This window comes from Crotalus tigris, unplaced genomic scaffold (assembly GCF_016545835.1).
Source record: "Crotalus tigris isolate CLP2741 ecotype Arizona unplaced genomic scaffold, ASM1654583v1 scf7180000024469.1203045, whole genome shotgun sequence".
In the NCBI taxonomy this organism is placed as follows: Eukaryota; Metazoa; Chordata; class Lepidosauria; order Squamata; family Viperidae; genus Crotalus; species Crotalus tigris.
In genome coordinates, this window is record NW_024100640.1 from 1,088,520 (window position 1) to 1,108,647 (window position 20,128).

Sequence of the window (20,128 nt, forward strand, 5' to 3'; positions counted from 1 at the left end):
ATATTTATATCAACATCTCCTTAACAGTGCCAAACATCCCTGCAGTTATCTAAATGTCTAACCTCTTGTTACCTTGCAATATATATATATATATATATATATATATATATATATATATATATATATATATATATATATATATATATATAGTCAAAATAATGATCACCAAGAGAATATCTATCAAAAATAGAATTTAATCCACCAAGCTTTCGTCAAATACATTTGACATCGTCAGGGTTAAAATTAAATTCTATTTTTGATCGATATTCTCTTGGTGATCATTATTTTGACAATATGAATACCCCCAAGAGTCGCATTTTTGTTTTTATTTCTATATATATATATATATATATATATATATATATGTAGGTCTTTGGTTGTTCGGGTTTTCTCCCGCGTAAAATTGGAAGTGTCTTGGCGACGTTTCGACGAAGTCCCATTCGTCATCTTCAGGCTGGTGCTTTCAGCTTCATGCTTCGAGGGGCAATTGCACGAAGCTGAAAGCACCAGCCTGAAGATGACGAATGGGACTTCGTCGAAACGTCGCCAAGACACTTCCAATTTTACGCGGGAGAAAACCCGAACAACCAAAGACCTACATACAAAACCTCAAAAAACATATATATACATATACATATATATATATATATATATATATATATATATATATATATATACATATATATATGTTTTCTGAGGTTTTCGCTCAAAGCAAGAAGCTAAAAACACCAGCCTGAAGATGACGAATGTGACTTCGTCGAAACGTTGCCAAGACACTTCCAATTTTACGCGGGAGAAAACCCGAACAACCAAAGACACACATATATATATATATATATACACCAGAAGCAAAATCAGCCGAGTGGAACACTGCTTTTTCTGTTTGTTTGGGACATTCACAAGTCAACAAGACAACACCCCAAACACCATCCAATTTCAAACAAAAAGATCAATATGATACTAACTTGGTTCTAGGGCCACCTGCTCTCTCATATGGTGCAAAGGGATTAAAAGTTAATTACTTGTTTCTGATTTCTAAGAGGCTTCATGCATGCAAAATGCAATACAGATAATTCACTTTTTCTTGAACTAGAACAGGAAAGGAAAAGAAAGAAAAAACCAAGGGAGAAAAAGCCTTACTTAGTTCATTTTTTTCCTTTTTTTTCTTTCTGAAGTACTGTAACTTATGCTGCTTCAAGTCATTGTAAGAGTTAGTACCACAGCTTCAATTAAGTTTTGTAATATAGCAAGCTATAGTAAAACAGAAACTAGTGAAGCTATTTTCAATTACCTTTCTCTGTTGAAAACATTGTTGATGGATTATGGGCCATCAATTCCTTTTTGACTCCTACTGTTCTTATATTTTCTCCATGAATTGAAAACAACTATGAACTAGCATTTTTGGGGGTTCAGCATTAAAATTCTGTTTATCCAAAGAATAATTTGTTTATGAGGAATTTCAGTACATTATCTACTTTAAATTCTTAGTCAATAAAATAGTTGGTTTTCCAACGCTAGAAAAATCTACTTTTTCAGATAGAACTAATCTATTTTTTCCCTTTAATCCATACTATCAAACTGTAGTATCTATATTCTTCCACTAAATTGAATTACAATAAAACCTGAAATCCTTCACTAAGCTCATTAAATGTAAAATGCTAGCACAACTTGAAACAAAACCTTATTACCCAAAACAAATAGACTCCATTTACCAGTCTTTGTTCTAGAGAACACTTCCAAAAGATAATTAGTACAGAAACAACATCAAGAAGGAAAAGCAGGTAACAATCATAGGTAACAATAATTTCATGTTATGAATATCATATACTCTTTTAAATTAGCATAAATTTCCCCATATGATTTGGAATATTTATGCAATAAACGCTCAAGCTATGGTGGCATCTGTTTGCAAAAAGATATCTATCTGGCTTTATTCGTATGACAGCCATAACACAGAAAGTCTCCAGATCTAACCTCCAGACCAGAAACTAAATTTGAAAAAAAGGTGTACCATGGAAAAAGCATCAAATATCCCACGGAAAATATATTGCAAATGCATGAGATGGAAGATACAAGTAAAAAAATGGAATGATAAACAATTGCTGGTACGCATAGCTTAGCAGGTCATAAAGAATTTTATTGAGGAAACAGAACATGTTCCTTGTTTTACTGTGATCATTTTTTTAAAAAGTTTGTTGGTTGTTAATAGGAGTCACTGTTATTTCTCTCTGTGAGTTCACCACATTCTTTCCCTCTGTTTATAATCACAGTTCATTAGTGGACCTGATAAAAATGTATAGTTAGGAAACTTCACTGCAATCCTATTTGCAATTTCAACAAGCTGAAAAGAGTATTTCCTGTCATTGCTTTCTTTAAATAATCATATTGTTATTTTATCTATGTTTGAGATCAAGCCTTTCAAATCTGCAATTGTTTTCTAGTGATGTCTCTAGTATAAATCTGCAATAAGTACAACAAATATGTACAGATATTCCTCAACTTATCACCCTTCAAAATTACGACTGATCCCCCCAAAAGCTACTTAAGACCTAATTTTGAAGTTACAACAGCCCTGTCCCCATGGTCATGTGACCACATTTTGGTTGCTTGCCAACTAGCTCATATGTATAACCATTTGCAGTATCCCATAGTCATATCACTACATTGTTTGCTGGTTTCTGGACTCTACTTCTAGTTTCCATCAAAAAAAGCCTATTTGGCATAATGGATTTCCTTAAAGACTGCCACAAAAATGCTGAAAAATCAGTTTCAGTCATGTGATGCCTTGACTCCCAACTGCAAGGAATAACAACTATAATTACAGGCTCAATTATGGCCGTAAGTCAACCTGTATGTTACTATTGCATATAGATTTTCTGCTGTGATTCCTTATTTTTCACTCTACATTCCAACAGTTTTACTACTCACTAATTTATTTCTAATTCTTGTTTCGAAATGCAGGCAATGATATTTAAATTTACTATACTGCATATTCCCTACAAGCCTACTCAAAGTTTAAGATTTTCACAAGAGATATTTCTCTGTTTTATCAGTACTAGAGCTATAATTATGAAAAAAATGAGGAAAACATTTTCTGGTAGCTACTTTTCAATAGAAAGAAAATTGCTTGCTGGCAGAAAAACGTATTTTATTCAGACTGTTTTGTTTCATAATAGAGCTTTTAATTGGCAATCATGGATTTTCATTTTATTGTTATATTTACCTTAAGGAGCAGAAACTTAATAAATAAAAAAGATGAATAGGAGCTCTTGTCAAGAGAAGAATCTCACATTCAGCTGTTAAGAAAATTTGTGAATCAATTTCTGAAGAATGTTTCACTGCCAGAATAAATGGACTACCACCCTAATGTAGAAAAGCTGCCATTTTTATTATATATGTGACAAAGCTATTTATTTACAGGTAGTCCTCGACTTATAACAGGTCGCTGAGTTCAAAATTACGACAAAACCAAAAAAGGTACTTATGACCGAGATTTGAAGTTCTGATGGCCACCCTCTCCCCTTCAGTCATATGATATTTTCAGCACTTAGCAACTGGACCACATTTACGACCGTTTTTAGGGCCCCTGCAATTGACAATCTTTTGGGGAGGGGGGTTTGCCAGACATTGTTTACTTCTGGTGTCTGAGAAAAACTACCACTGTGGACAATGGGGTCACTTGGTGACTGTAGCGATCTCTTAACGACTATGGATTTTCTTAACAATCATGGTGCTTTACTTAACCACCACCACAAAAATATCAGAAAATCAAGTCGGTCACATGATGACCCACTTAACGACTGGCAATTATAACTGTAATTCCAGCCTCAATTATGATTATAAGTAGAGGACCTGTATTTATTAAATTTAGAAACTGCTCACCTCACTCACAGAGCTATGAACTGTCAGCCTCAAGAATGACATGAGGAGTAGTTTCTTTTTTATTGCTTGCCTATAGACAGGAATCTTGCCAGACAAAAGCAACTACTAGATATACTCTGTAAACCTCTGAGGAGGGAGGTCCATCTTTACTCTTTTCCTGCATACTGAAGATTGCAAGCTATGTTGTCTCTTTGGGAAAGAGCCCCTCCCTCCTGGAACTCTGGACTACATTCCACCACATAAACTCAACGCATTCTGCAAGATGTGCATATTTACACCAGAGAGTCACACAACATTTTATTACCATATTATGTCAAGAATGCTTTAGAGAAAAGGAGCATATGCTTTCTGAGCTTTGGCATAATATTTAGATAATTATTTCAATGTCAACAGAATAACTTGATGATCAAGCACTATCAGCCACATGCCCACCATTTAACAGTTCTGATAACATCCTATACTTAACGTACCACAAAAGTCATAAAACAGAGAGATTCAAAAATGGTTATTTTCTACAAAAACAGCATGACAACCAATACATTACTGGCTGTAACATTTTCTACTCTTTCTCTACATTCTTCTGCAACATTTTGTTCTAATGGCCTATTAGGAAATTTAATGGAATAAGTTATATTTTTGCGTAGAATACAAAACCGCAATCACATTTAATACACAAATATGTCCACGTCCTAAGAATATCAAAACTAGAATACCAGGTTTGTCACCAAGTAGTAGGTCCTCTATGTAGGACAAGAGAGATCACCTCAGACTATTACAGAATAAAGAAATACATAGTCTAACCATCCATGATGCCATTTATGGTAACTACCAATGGCTTCTCTAGATTTCATGAAGGACACTTTCCGAAGACTAGTTATTTAAAGACACTGAAGATTGAAACCATTCTTTTTTCTTCAATAGCAGGAAATTAAATATAAATACATATGGAGTGCATTCTGCAGCTTTTTATTATGTAATACAATTTCTCACACACTACAAAATCTTCCAATTCTTATTATTAATCTACTTTTTCAGGGCCACAGATATAAACACATAAAAGCAGCCATCTAAGACTCAGATTGGATAGCCAGGAGGACCCACAGATCAGTAACTCTTATTTTTTTTCTTCAAATGCAAATGTACTTTATTTATTAGATATTTAACCCACCTTTATTATTTATTTCAATAAATATTTCAAGGTGGCAAACATATATAACACTCCTATGGATGTGGGGTTTTATGTTTTCCTTAGTCCATCTTCCATCAAAACAAGAGTACCGTGGCACAGAAAGGCATAACTGTCAATTTAAACATTCCAGAGTGGCCCAAATATAGGATAAATGCAGAAGTTGGATTTTTATGTGAGAAATCCAGATTTCCCATTAGATACAAAGCTTTACAAATATTATAGTCATGAGCTGTCTTGATCAAGCTGCTATTCCTTAGTTTCACCTAGCTCAAAGGATCACTGCAAGAATCAGAAACATATGTCATTCTGCCTTCCCTTAAGCTACAGCCATAAGGCATTGTTGTTACATAGCAAAATCCCATTCTACAGATTATCTCACACATCCATCTTGCCCTTAAACCACACTCTGAAGATAATATAACGTTCCCTGGGACAAAGTATATAGTAATATATATTCAGCAAAATATTCCATGCTGAGCTTCACTTACTTTATGTAGTATCTTGCCCCTTCAAAAGTATATGCTTCTTCCCAGCCTGTGGGTAGATCTAGAGTAGAAAAAAAAATAGCCTCATTATATGTTTGAGAATCATTTTATTACACTAAATATTTGCAATTGTTTTAGCTCTTTTTACTCTACAATATATTAAAAGAAAACAGTATTATCAATTTTATACCTCATACATGGCTCAAATTCTTATTCATTATGAACTCAAGAGCAAATAAGATTTAAATCATGAAAATAAAACACAACTAATTCTCAAAACTTAAAGATTTTAAGTATTGCCACAAATATTTCTGAGTATTATAGTTCATCTCATCAACTACAGCTAGATGTACTGAAAAACCTCTTCCAGCATCATTAAGTTAAATGGCTTCCTTCACTTCTGTAGCTGTTGTGCCAATCATAAAATACCTGAGCAGAAATATCTAAAATGGCATCTAGTTAAATATTATAACACATAGTTGATGTCCAAGTTTCATCATATTGCTATATCTTCAAGTTGTGCTTGGAAGCATCCACTAATAACACAGGTAGTCCTTGACTTACAATCACAATTGAGCCCAAAATTCCTGTTATTAAGACATTTATTAAGTGAGCTTTGCCCCATTTTATGACCTTTCTAGGCACAGTTGTTAAGTGAATCTCCGCAATTGATAAGTTAGTAACACTATTGTTAAGTCAGTCTGGCTTCCCCATTGACTTTGCCTGTCAGAAAGTTGCAAACGGTGATTACATGACCTCGGGACACTGCAACCGTCATAAATATGAACCAGTAGCCACCAAGCAGCTGAATTTTGATCACATGATCACGGGGATACTGCAAAGACTGTTAACTGTGAAAAACAGTCATTTAAACAGAATTTAATTTTCACTATTAATCTAATGACAAGGCGAGAGAGATGTGCTGCCTCTCTATAGCCATCAATTAAGCATCAATATTTTGAATCTCCCTTTAAAAACAAAATTCAAAGGCTATTCTCATCTTTAGAACAAAAAAGCAAAGCATTGTGGAGAAAATGGATCATTAAAGCTGTGCTTAATTACAAGGCTCACTGCTTAAAATAATTATTTCACCTACTGCACTGTGCATAAATATAGCTGGCTTTGCTCTTTAGAATAGTACCATGTATATGTTTGAGCACAGGTAATTGAAATACTTTGGGTGATAGAATATTTTGGTGAGGCATTTAAAGCTATTTTGGGAGCCTGATGTAGAACACTTTTGCATGGTAAACATTCTATAAACAAAGAGCAATTAAATCAGAGATGCTTTCCTCAAAATAAACATAATAAGTTCCCCCAATCACAATTAAAAGGTCACACAAGCCAGTGTAAAATAGCTTTTCACATATTATTTCCATGTAAGAGTAAAACAGCAGGTCTGGTTGGCACAATTGCTTATCCAAATATTATCATAAGAGTATGCAAAAGAAATTCCATTTGTCCAAAAACAAGCTTTGCTCATTATCTGAAATACTCTAAAAGCAACCAAAATTGATTTTTTTTTCTTAGAGACATTAACATATTTTGGAACTCAGAGGGGTACAAAACAAAGCAAAGCACTTATATGTACGGTAGGATGAAACAGAATACATCTGAAATGTGAGGAAGAAAAACCCTTCCCTCAGTAGAGGTAAAAGCATTAATTTAAGACCAGGGTGGAATTACAGGAGAAAAACAATTGCAGTTCAACAGCCAAATCACTCAAGCACATCTGCCCCTTCTCCTTACCTGCTGGACTTTTCAATTAATACAAACACTAATTACACAAGGAACGGGGAACTCTTCTCAATTAACCAGCAGTTCTGGTTTCTGACTCTGAAACACAGCTGGCTATAAACTATCCCATGACATTTCCCATAACTATGACTAGGAAGAGAGTTAAACAAAAGAACTTCACACTGCCTTGAAAACGTTCCCAGGTCACATGGAGCAAAAGCAAAGGCTAATGAAATATAAAAATATTTTTTTAAAAAAAGGCAAAAATGCCAGTCCAGTCGTCCTAATCTGAGTGTCCCTGGATTGCCTTTCTTTTTCTATTTCATACATCCACTTGCATAGAAGAAAGAGAAGGGGGGAGCAATTGCATTGCTGAATAGCAACACCCATTTATTTCCCCATGGCATTGTTGATTGATGTGCTATACCAGCAACCCCATTATTCTTTTTCCAGCCAAACCTTCTCTGCTGCTTTTCGTCTCCAGAGAAACAAATGGCAGAGATAGAATCTACCCCCCTCCTTTCCCATAGTCTCCCCCAAGCTCCTGCCCTCTTTCTCCAATTCATCCCACCTTTTCCTGTCACTCAGAAACCACCCACTCTCTTATCTAAACTGAGGGTGTATCTTTAAAGGTGAAGACACTTAAGGATAATGCATGAATTTCAAAAAGCAGCCACAAGCTTTAGAAAGTATGACACCGAAAAGATATGGACAAGTGAATTCATGCTTTGAACACAGTGAAAAAGCTTTTGGCTATAGGCAATTTTACAGAATTGTATGTTGGTTATAATATCAGGGCAGGCAAGAAGGATAAGAAAGGCATAGCGTGCTCACAAGTCAACTAAAATATGATACATATTCATTTTTAAATTGCAAATTGCAATCTACATCGGGAAATCTCTTTCTTCATTGAAGAGAGAGAGCCAATATTCAACCTGCAATTTGTTGCTGCTATTTACATGAAGCTTTCCTTCCATAAGTATCACTAATGCCACTCTGATTCTGAACATTATGTGATGTATTAATTTACTAATATATGTGCCCCCTCCTTTGATGTCTCTGGAAAACTTACAAATGTACTATACAAACTGTAATAAACATAATACAAAATAATAAGCTAATAGCTTTAAGACATGAAAAATACAGAAAAATGTGTACTCAGTTCTTCTCAATTAAGAAGGGGACTTACTTCAACCTCAATGGCAACTGGACTGGCCAACTCTTAGAACACCAAGTGAACAGTTCATTCTACCACTGTTGCTGAAAATCACACCACTGCTATGTATTTTTTTTAATAAAGATTCGGCTATGGGTTTCTTTTAAGTTTTACAATGGACAGCATAAAGAGAACATGTTGAGGAAGCCAAAAGAAACAACTTATTGCTAAAAACAGAATAGCCATGTTGGAGGTCTCCAAGTTACCTGGAAAGCATGCTGAATAGGTGGAGATCAGATCTCTGAAGAAGACTGCAGAAATCTCTGCAGCTTAACTGAATGGTAGGTGGATTTCTAAGCCCCCCCCCCATTTATACAAAAGCAATTGCAAGATAGTAATGCAGGAATCATTATTGGAAAGAGTCAGCAGGAAAAGATTAGTATAGGGTTAGGTTTCCCAATGAACTGATAGAAAAGTCTACCAGATTAACCCCCAAACAATAGGAAGAGAGAACCAACAGATAACAAGCCATAAAAAAGGTACCAGATAAGTGAATATCAGTATCAGACTAAAAATGTAGGAACAACTAATTATGGATACAAATATAGTGAAAGGCATATGGAGAAAATATAGTAAAGGAATCTGTCAAGGTTAGGATCAAGTGGGATAAACATTAACCTAGTGCAAATGGGTCAACTAAATTACAACACCAGAAATACAGAGACAAGAAAACAGAAACAAAGTATTTGGCTATCACATCTATTAAGAGGCAGTGAAAGTACAATCAGTTAGTTAGATAAGCTGGAATGATTAAGCATTGTTTGACATGTAAGTTTAAAAACACTGAAGCCTCTTGTAATTCGTTATGCCAGGTGAGGATACATTCATCCAGAGTACAGAATATTCATTTGAGCAAATACAGCCAAATTAACATACAGCACATGGGCATGTCTTAGTTCGCCGGATGTGTACCTGGAGAAAGAAGAGTAGCAACCATGCAGAAAGGTAGGCTAAAGGAGTAGTAATAAAGTGACTTAATTAGCATCCATGAGAAAGTTTAAAAGTTAGTTGGGTTTAAGGATGCAATAATTTGGAAATAAATTATATAAAAGTGATGCCTATAACATGAGTATATTTGTAGATTAGTAACAGAGATACTGGTCAGAATTGGAACAGGGATGCTAATATTCATTGAGAGTCAATATACTGCTGGAAAAGGCATTTTAAACACAGAGAGAGAGCTGGCTTAAAGGATGACAAACAAACTAGAGGAATTTTTTACTTGATAAACATAGGGCTATAAAGGCCCAAACTGTCCATCACTAGGAGATAACAATGGGTTTACAGGGATGCTCCAATCAGGGCAGAACAAAATGCATGACTTGCCCTAGACAGAGTTCAAAACAATATTTTAAGTCCAGGACCTTAACTTAGGATTTGGTTAAAAGATAAGGGAACAGAAAGACAAGGGGGATATTGTGAAAGGGATGGGATGTGAGAAAGGAGTGGGCAGGTTTATCATCCCAAAAGAAGAGCTTCAGATAAAATGACAAGGAGATAAGGTTAAAGCAAGAGAGCGAGAGAGACAGACAGACAGAGAGGAAAGGAGAGAAAAGGCATTTCAGTGATGGTTGTATGAAGGGTGAAACAATTAATAAATCCCCTTGGTTCAAGTTATGAGGGAGAAGAACAATATTCATAGAGCAGAGGGAAAAACATAATGCCACAAAATAAATGATAGTAGTCTTGAACCGAAGAGGGGAAAAAAAAAAAAGAAATCTTGCATTCAACCAAAGGGCAAGTGGCAGAAAGAAAAGCAAATAGGTGGGTTAAAAGGTCAAGGAAAAACAAGGAAACAGTTTTACCCAGAGGGAAAGTTTTAAGCCACAGGAGGAAAGAGAAGGACGGTTATTCCCAAACTTGAGTTGCCATATCCATTTCCCCCACCACCACTCCAAAAAAGGTTGGCCAAGTACAAAACTTTTGGGATAGGTGTCTATGTTCAATTACAGTGAAACAATAGGCTAAAGACTTAAGAGGCAGGGATGCACCAAAGAGAGGGAACCAGCCGGAAAATTGGGGAATTGCAGAACCCAGATCTGGGTAATTTGGGGGGCAGGGGGTGGGGGAATGCAGAGCCCCACACCTAAGGAAGTCCAAGAGAAGAGCCTCAGTTTCGGTGGCCAAAGGCCAACCAGGGAGAGGCTGGCAGGCAGGCAGGCAGGCAAGGAAAGGGAGGGGGGAGGCTGGAGGGGGAGAGTGGAGAAAAATGGGGCAGCATTAAAACGTTGATGGTGGAAAATTTAAAATTAGGAAGGAGGCAAAGGGGCTTTTTCAAATCCGGGGAGGCTGCCGGGGTGCAAGCACCGGTGCACGGCGGTGGTGGGGAGGGAGGTAAAAGTGAGGCAGGGAAGCGGGGATCGGGGAAGCAACTCCCCCCGCCCGGTGCCCTCCAGAGGGAAGTGCCGCCTTACCTGGGCTACGCCGGTGCCCGGTGATCGCCGCCTCGCCCGTCAGCGGGTGCAGCCAAGTCGTGCTCTTCGCTTCCTCGCTGCCAAGGGGGGGAAAGAGAGGAGAGAGACGATGAGGGAGGGGAGCCCGACCCTCCGGGAGCGCCCCCGCCTCGGCCGCCCCCCCCCCGCCGCTCCCCCGCCCCCGGCTTACTTGATGAAGAAGATGCGGCCGCCGCGGCTGATGCCGAAGCTCCAGCTGGCGGGCAGCGAGCGCAGCCGCTCGGCGCTCAGCTCCGCCGCCATGTCCGAGCGCAGCCCGGGCGAAAAGCGGCGCGCGCGGGCACGGCCAGCCGAGGCGAAGGGAGGGAGGGAAGGAGGAAGAAGCGGAGGAGGAGGAGGAGGAGGGCTGGGAGGCGCGCGCCGGCGGGGGCGCGCGAGAGGCCGCCAACCAGCACCTGGACGACGCGAGGCGACCGGAGAGGGAGAGCGAGAGAGAGAGAAAGCGCGCGAGGGAGGAGGGAAGCGTGGAGGTGGGGGGAGCTACGCCCCGCCCATTGAGCCGAGTGGCGGCCAACCAGCGCCTCGTTTCTCCAACCTCGCTCCTCCTCCCCTCCCCGACCCCGTCCCGCGCGAGCGCGCGCCTCGAGACCCCGCCCGCGGGGTGATTGAGTGAGGTGCCGTCAAGGCGGCCGGACTCCTGGCGGCTGTGCCGTCGATCGCCGCCCCTCCCTCATCTCTCGTCCAGGCGCTTGGGATCCTCCGCGGATCCGGCTTTGCCCAGCAATCTAGGAGGGGTTTGGGTTGGTTTTTTTTTGTACACCCCCCCCTTTCCCTCCACTCTGTGCCCAAAGTATGTGAGCTTCTACTTGGGGATCGTTAACCTTGCAAGCAGCATTCAGCTTTTATCTTGTCCAGGGAGGGTTTCGAACGATCCGAGGTGCTTTCAGGTCAATTCCTCACGAGCGACTCGATTGCGACTCCGTTGCAACCCCCAGGTATCCCTAAAGTGATCTGAAAGCCTGTGTGCATTACTGTTATTTGGGGATCACAATGGGGTGGGGGTGTGAGCGTAGAGAATGCTATGAATCCCAGCGCAGAAATGGTTTTTTGATGCCTTTTCCTTGTAGATCCGGAGACCGCTCCTCTCTCCCTTCTTTCTGCCCTGCACAAGGTCTCCCGGTAGATTACCACTGGGAAGACCATTGCTTCGACTATTTTTATTATGGTTGTCATAGAAATAATCCTTATCTTGTCAAGTTTGTCATTCTCCGGAGGATCATTCTTGTTCCTTCTCTGATGTGCTGTCCATGTTTTGTCATGTATCTTCTTGAATGCAAGAGAGCAAAATTGCCCTGTCCAGTTGTCCATCTGTCTTGAGATCAAGCAGCAGGCTGACCTTCCTTTTACTATTTCACATTAACCTGGATTTTTTATATTCCACTTTTATTTTCATACAAATAGGATTGACCTGTGACCAGTCACTTAGTGACAGAGCAAAATTACAACGAACTCACCCCAAAGCTACTTATGAACTGATTTCAAAGTTATCACAAACACACAGAAACACTCACACACATGATATGATCACATTATGGGCACTTGACAACCAACTCACCATTTCAGCTAATGTAGCATCCCAGGGTTACATTACTGCAATTTTTGATAAGTTTTTTGTTGGTTTCTAGTGTTTACTTCAGGTTTCTGGCAAAAAAAACCCCTCAAGATCGGGAAAAATGAAATTTCTTAAACACCACTGTGTTCGCTTAAAACTGCTGTGTTCATTTAATGACTGCTGCACTGACTTAATGACCGCTGCAAAAAATAGCAAAAAATCAGATCCAGACACATGATGACTTGCATAACTACCATAATGACCTCAATCATAATTCCAACTCAATTACAATTGTAAATCAAAAACTATCTGTAATAAACCTTACAAAATCTTCCTTATATCCAAAGAGCATGTTACCATTCCTGACCTCCAGTTTCAGTTCCAGCCATCGTCTCCCAATTCTACCAGTCTTGCATTCTCTACAAAAATTAAAGTGATGCTGGGATAATATGTGTCTCATAGGACTGTGTAAGTGGTTGTGGGTGCCTGTATAGGATGAGACAGCCTGAAGCACCTTTTAAGCCTTGAAAATGGCCCCGGAGCTTTACCCACTCAAAAGGAAGTAGTGTAGTTTCTGTGTGGGTTCCTACATACTTTTAAATATTTCCCTAACTGTATTCTCCTTTCACTCCCTTGTCCTGGTTTGAACCATTCTTGTTCTTGAAATTCAATTCATGTAATAGATTTTAATTCATTATAAAGACTCTTCAGAAAAATAAATCCAGTTTCTGACATAATCTATACAATCACAGCTTGCTGCAGTCAATGAAGTACAGATAAACCTCCTTAAATCTTTTTGCTCCCTCCATTATCCACCTTATGTTCGCAATTTGATTCTGTGTTCCTCTGTTTTTGCTGAAACCTGTCTGTTCATCTGGTTCTGTATTTTCCTTGTATGATCATATGCAGATAAAAAAAATAAGAGTTTCAATCACACTGTTCCAGTCCACCATCTTGACCTTTTGGGCCATCCTGTGTGGACAACCCTACATCTCCTTAGTTTCTCAATATGCCAAATTTCTCCATCCCTACCTCACACAGTCTTGTCCAGTATTTGCAGACAGAGCTGTGGTTGTTTTAACTGCCTCTTCTCATGTAACTTCATTCATGCTGAGTATTTTTCTGTTTGATATTGGGATAAGAGCTCATACAATTTACTTTCTAGTGGTATTAGTTTCTGAAGATGTTTACAAAGCTTTCTCCTTCTGTAAAAAATATTTTGTCTCGCTATTCCACTTCTTAACTTCATTTGCTTCTCTTAGCAAATTTGTGCTAGATTTCTAACACAATTACTCTTTGGTATTCCTTTTAATTTTAATTCTAACATTTTAATTTTTATCCGCTGTTTTTATATTTTGACATTTTGTTGTGCACTGCCTGGAGTTCCTTTCTAAGGGAGATGAGATGGGCAGTTCAGAAATGTGAAAAATAATTTCCTAATTCCATTTTCCTGTGATTGCTCTGAAATTCTTAAAAACATTTCATTTTCCTTTTGTCACTTTCCTCTTTCCATTGTCATCTTAATTAAGATATCTTCTATTGTCCTTTATTATCTGGCTTTGAAAGTTTGCAAACTTTATCTCCCATCCTTACTGAAGACCTCCATCTTTCTGTAGCCATCATAATATATTATTCTGAACGCCACTTCAACTTTTTTTTTGAGTTTTTTTTCCCAACTTTGAATGTCACAGTATTTCTTATCATTCCCATAGCTTAGTAATAGTAATAGTAGTAAAGTTGGAAGGGACCTTGGAGGTCATCTAGTCCAACCCCCTGCTCAGGCAGGAAACCCTACACCATTTTGGACAAATGGCTGTCCAGTCTCTTCTTAAAAACTTCCAGTGTTGAAGCATTTACTGCAGTGGTTCTCAACCTTTCTAATGCCGTGACCCCATAATATAGTTCCCCATGTTGTGGTGACCCCCAACCACTTATACATCACCAGGTACCAGGAGCGTGGCCAAAGAAAAGGGGAAAAAATGGCAGACAGCCTTGTTTGGCGACCCCCCCTGAAATGGTCGTTCGACCCCAAATGGGGTCCCGACCCAGAGGTTGAGAACCACTGATTTACTGCTTCTGGAGGCAGGCTGTTCCACTGATTAATTGTTCTCACTGTCAGGAAGTTTCTCCTTAGTTCTAGGTTGCTTCTCTCCTTGATTAGTTTCCACCCGTTGCTTCTTGTCCTGCCTTCAGGTGCTTTGGAAAATAGCTTAATTCCCTCTTCTTTATGGCAGCCCCTGAGATATTGGAATACTGCTATCATGTCCCCCCTTGTCCTTCTCTTCGTTAAACTAGACATACCCAATTCTAGCAACCGTTCCTTATATGTTTTAGCCTCCAGTCCCCTAATCATCTTTGTTGCTCTTCTCTGTACTCTTTCTAGAGTCTCAACATCTTTTTTACATCGTGGTGACCAAAACTGGATGCAGTATTCCAAGTGTGGCCTTACCAAGGCATTGTAGAGTGGTATTAATACTTCACGTGATCTTGATTCTATCCCTCTGTCCCTCTATCTCTAAGTCTCTTTCCCAAAAGTTATAAATATTAAATTTCCCTATCAGTGATTAAATATTCTGACTGAATGTCTTTCAAGACAAATCCTGCTGGGATACCTATGCTTTTCAATTTAGTTGCTTTGGTTTTATCACCTTAATTCCTTTTTTGACACAATAATTCATAGTCTGTTCCACATGAAAGTGATGGGGCTGAATGGCCTGAACCTCTCCAACTTCTGTTCCTAATATTAGTCAGCTGGATTTCTGTGTCCAATCAAGCAATGATCAGACATTTTATGGAGTCTGTGTTTGTGTTGCCTGAAACAGCTGTTAGCAATAAACGAAGAATTCTCTTTGCCAAACACTGTTAATGTACTCCACTCCGGAGCTTCCTATGATTCCAGATTCTTCCATTTCTTCAACCTCTGTATTTTCACCACCTTTAAATAGGACCGTGTCCCTGCTTGAAGTTGCATTAAGTAGCTCCTCATGTTTTCCAAAATTGCATTGGTAATAAACACACGTACTTCTCAAAAGGTATCTGCTGATTCTAAGAGGAATAGCCCTGGCACATTTTTAGTGATGTCCTTTTTATGTACCGTTGTCCTTCATTCCTTCTTACAAATGTCCTGAATAACTATATCAAGTACATTGTGAGCATGCCTATATATGTACATAAAAATGTATCTTCCAGTAAGAGAGAATATGCTGTATGTATCTCAGGTTGAACTGTGGAGTTCTTGGTACTGGGTTGGGTTGATTGTTTGAAGATACTTTATTGCCCAGCTAGGTAAAATCATCAGTTTGAATAGATTTTGCTTCTTGCTTATATACAGTAGTTTGCCCTGCCAGTTTTGGTAGGAGTGGGGTTTTCTCCTTAAATACAGCACTGCTTTTTGCTAATTGTTTGTCTGGAATTAATCATTGCTTTTCTAGATGTAAACTGGAGAAAATGTCTTCTGGTCTTTGTTTTTTCTTCTTAGGTTTTTTTTAATTGCCTCTTTTGAAAAAGTAAATATGGTCCATTTGATAAATATGAACTTCCTAAATATATATAATTAAGATGACATAAAAAAAATAAGATTTGAGAAAGCAGCCATAGCTTACTCTTCACCATTGCAACATTATAGGTTGCTCTTTGTTTTGCAATTGTAGTCAAGTGAGCCCAAATAATAAATAAAATCTCTTGAGATTTTCTGAGATCTTCCTTTGTTCACAAGCATCATTCTCAACATTTCCCACCTAAAAAAAAATCAGGGTTTAAATTATACCATTATTTAAAATGGACCACTCTGTCCACACAAAACTGCTCCTAAAATTTTCTGTTTAGTGCCCTTTATATCTACTTTGGCAGCTTTAGGCTTTTCTCATTGACTTGCTTCCTGCATTCCAAATTTGAACTGTATTGCATGCGTTCTTCTGAAATCAAAAAAAATCACCATTCAATAGTGCCATCACCATTAAAAGGTGACCAGCATCTGACCTCTTGTGATCTGCTTTTTTTCAAACTTCAGAAAAGGTATTCCCTGAGGGATAAGAACTCCCTACACATTTATAATACATTTATTAAGATAGATGCTGTTTTCCATAGACTTTCTCTGAATAAATGCAGACATTTTCCTATATCCAGTCAAATAATTTCCACTGTTGTTTTCTTTGACAGAGATATATATCGGTGTTGGTCAATGGGCCATGCGAAAACAAATAAATTAACATATTCAAATTAGCTTTCTTGTTACTTTTCCCAAAGAGGAATCCATGGCAGTCAATAGGAAGCAGAGGGAAGCAAATTAGAAGATTTAGAAGACTGCAATCGAAAACCCAGTTGTGGAAGGGAAGGGGGAAAAAAGGGCTGCAGCATATATTTTGCAGAATGTCTGATTTTGCTGGGCTTATTGTGACAGATGACTCTAGACCTAGATTAGAACCATTTTACAAAATGGAAGGCAGTCATATAATAGAATTCCAGGAGTGTTTTTTTCTGAAATAGGCCCTGCTTTATTCAGTGGGGTTTGGAAAGCACTTCATGATCCATACTTAGAAGACTTCCAAGGTCCCTTCCAACTTTGTATTCTGTTAACTGGGAAACTGTGAGCATCCTAGATCAAGTGTGCTGCAGCTGCCAAAAAGGCCAACACAGTGCTAGGCTGCATTAACAGAGGGAGTGTTAATACCACTTTACAATGCTTTGGTAAGGCCACACTTGGAATATTGCATCCAGTTTTGGTCACCGCAATGTAAAAAAGATGTTGAGACTCTAGAAAGAGTACAAAGAAGAGCAACAAAGATGATTAGGGGACTGGAGACTAAAGCATATAAGGAAAGACTGCTGGAATTGGGTATGTCTAGTTTAATGAAGAGAAGGACAAGGGGGGACATGATAGCAGTCTTCCAACATCTCAGGGGCTGCCACAAAGAAGAGGGTGTCAAGCTATTTTCCAAGGCGCCTGAGGGCAGGACAAGAAGCAACGGGTGGAAACTCATCAAGGAGAGAAGCAACCTAGAACTAAGGAGAAACTTCCTGACAGTTAGAACAATTAACCAGTGGAACAACCTGCCTCCAGAATTGGTGAATGCTCCAACACTGGAGGTTTTTAAGAAGAGACTGGACAGCCATTTGTCCAAAATGGTATAGGGTTTCCTACCTGAGCAGGGGGTTGGACTAGATGACCTCCAAGGTCCCTTCCAACTTTACTATTATTATTAAGCCAAATCCAAAACACTTAATTCTCTGCCCAAGTAGGGATTGACATTTAAGGAATTTTATCAAACAGCCTCTTTCTAGCCTCTGCTTCAACACATTTAGTGAAGGCAAACCCAATCTTCCTCTTGAAAATTGGATCACTATAGAGCTGCTCTTACTTTTAGGAACTTTTAACATTCAATCAAAAGTTGTCTTTTTGTGGTTTAGGATTGTTATAATGTTCTTGCCTAACTTTTCTGAAGCCTAAACCTAATTTGTGCAATCTCTGTTCTTAGGCTATAAAAGCTCTCTTTTGACCCCATTTCTCCAAATCTTTTCTAAAATGTTACAATGGACACAGTACCCCAAAGTACCCCAAACTGAGCTTGATCAAATTCTCCCTTGATTTGGACACTACAGGTGTCCAATGTCAGGTTCCGACTAATGAAACACTTCAAAGAACTCCCAGGCATTGTTTTCCTAAAAAGTCTTTTATTTATGTTACAACATGTCGGCAGACTGCAGACCGAAGGGATGCTAAGAACTAAATTCTCTTCCCCTGAGCAATTAATTTATCAGCATGTTCCTTCCCTAAATTTGCTGTCATATATCACTGTTCTCCTATCAAGTGGAAGGGCAAAGGTTCTCCCCTTCTCTTCCTGCAGTCCTACCTTTCTCCTCCCCCTCACCATCATCTGAATTAACTCTAAAAATACCAGACAGTTCTGCATATTTTGTCAAAGCAAGAATATACAATATTAGCAGCGCTGACATCCAACTTACAACCACAATTGGGACCAGAATTTTCATTGGCAAGCAAGCTGGTTGTTAAGTGGATCACACCTGATTTTATGATCTTTTTTTTGCCACAGATGTTAAGTGAATCACTGCAGTTGCTCAGTGAATCATGCAATCCTGCAGGGAATCTGGCTTCCACCATTGACTTTTCTTGTCGGAAGTCAGCTGGGAAGATCAGATGCTGCAAGTGTTATAAGTACATGCAATGATGGTGATTGTGAGGCCGGATCATAAGTCACTTTTTTCAATGCTATTGTAACTTTGACCAATGGTTCTAAGCCAAGGACTACTGTATACTGTTGGTCAATATAAGATTTGAATTAAGGTGACTAGTTGCCATGATAATAAAGTGAAGAGGTTTAAGGTGTTTGGCTTTTGTTTATAAGGATATTAGAACATCCAACTCTTGGAATAATACTACTGTCAATTCTACAACAAACCTGGCTGAAGCCATCTTGCTCATTTTCCGTTGCCGCAAGACTGGGGGGAGGGATGGGGAATTTTATGCTAGTCTAAACAATTCTCTGTTCCGTTGGGACCAAGGTCATTCCTGTTCGTCAGACTGGGGGCTGAGCATTATGTTAGAAATTCCGCCAAACTATTCCACTGGGAAATGGAGTTGATTGCATCGTTTCTGAGGTGGGAAGTTTAGCTTTGTAATAATGTAACTTTTTGGAGGGCACTTTAGTCTTGGTTTCGCTTTTGACTGTGCCGATACTTTGGAGCCAATATACATGTTCTTAGAGCAGTGGTTCTCAACGTTTGTGTGACGGCAACCCCATCACACAAATGTTCTGCGCGGTGCGCATGCGTGGCGTCACCCCCATGCGCCATGCGCGGCGCTACCCCCTGAGGGTGGGAAATGGCGGATCACCTTCTTTGGCGACCCCCGAAAAATGGTCGATCAACCCCAAATGGGGTCGCGACCCATAGGTTGAGAACCGCTGTCTTAGAGGAAAGTGTAAACCTTGGAGTTCTGTTTTAGTTGGTTTCATCTATCAGAACCCTGACATAAAACCAAGATTAAAGTTCTTCATGTCATAAAGAAGGATCCCAGAGGCATCAGATAAGAGGGGAAATCTAAAACCCTAAACTCCATCTCTTTACCCCAAGGGTCTTCCAATTTAGCAACTTTAAGACTTGTGGACTTCAACTCCCAAATTTCCTTAGCCAGTTTTCCCAGAAGTCCTTAGCCAGCCAGAGCTGGCTGAGGAATTCTGGGAGTTGAAGTCCACAAGTCTTAAAGTTGCCAAGTTTGAAGACCCCTGCTTTATCCCCTTCTGCAATGGCTGCCATCCTGCACAGATTTAGGCAAGTTTAAAAATGATTGCTGCAATTGTTGTCTCTCTCTATATGCCTGGAGAGAAAAAAAAAAAACTCAGGTATAATATTCTCCGTACTCATTCATAGATTTTGCTAACCTACTGACCTAGTTTACACAACACATTTAAACATAACATGGGTAAATCTAATCCAAATTCAGATGAAGGATTATGATTGAGATGTATCCCAACTACATTTTGTATTGTAGCTTGCCTAACTGGTTATCTCCCCCCCCCCCTCTTTATGCAGGTATGTGTGCTTAATTATTCCTGCTTTGGGCTTCCAGCCATAGAGAAGAGAGACAGGAAGGGCAAT

At 39.1% G+C, this 20,128-nt stretch overlaps 1 protein-coding gene across 23 annotated transcripts in view; it reads right to left on the minus strand.

Annotated features, from left to right (window-relative positions):
• The window catches only part of PLEKHA5 (pleckstrin homology domain containing A5), a 210,271-nt gene extending 198,874 nt beyond the window's left edge, over positions 1 to 11,397 (minus strand). For 6 of the 23 annotated variants that reach the window (XM_039332909.1, XM_039332907.1, XM_039332908.1 and 3 more), the window contains exons 1-3: positions 11,114 to 11,373; positions 10,924 to 11,000; positions 5,560 to 5,617 (exon numbers count right to left, since the gene is read on the minus strand). In XM_039332909.1, coding sequence (XP_039188843.1) covers positions 5,560 to 5,617; positions 10,924 to 11,000; positions 11,114 to 11,205 — 227 coding nt within the window. In that variant the 5' untranslated portion in view covers positions 11,206 to 11,373. Of the gene's footprint in view, positions 1 to 5,559; positions 5,618 to 10,923; positions 11,001 to 11,113 lie in introns of all 23 variants that reach the window. The other 17 variants (XR_005555453.1, XM_039332924.1, XM_039332925.1 and 14 more) reach the window with 9 other exon arrangements.
• Positions 11,398 to 20,128: the final 8,731 nt, after the last annotated feature.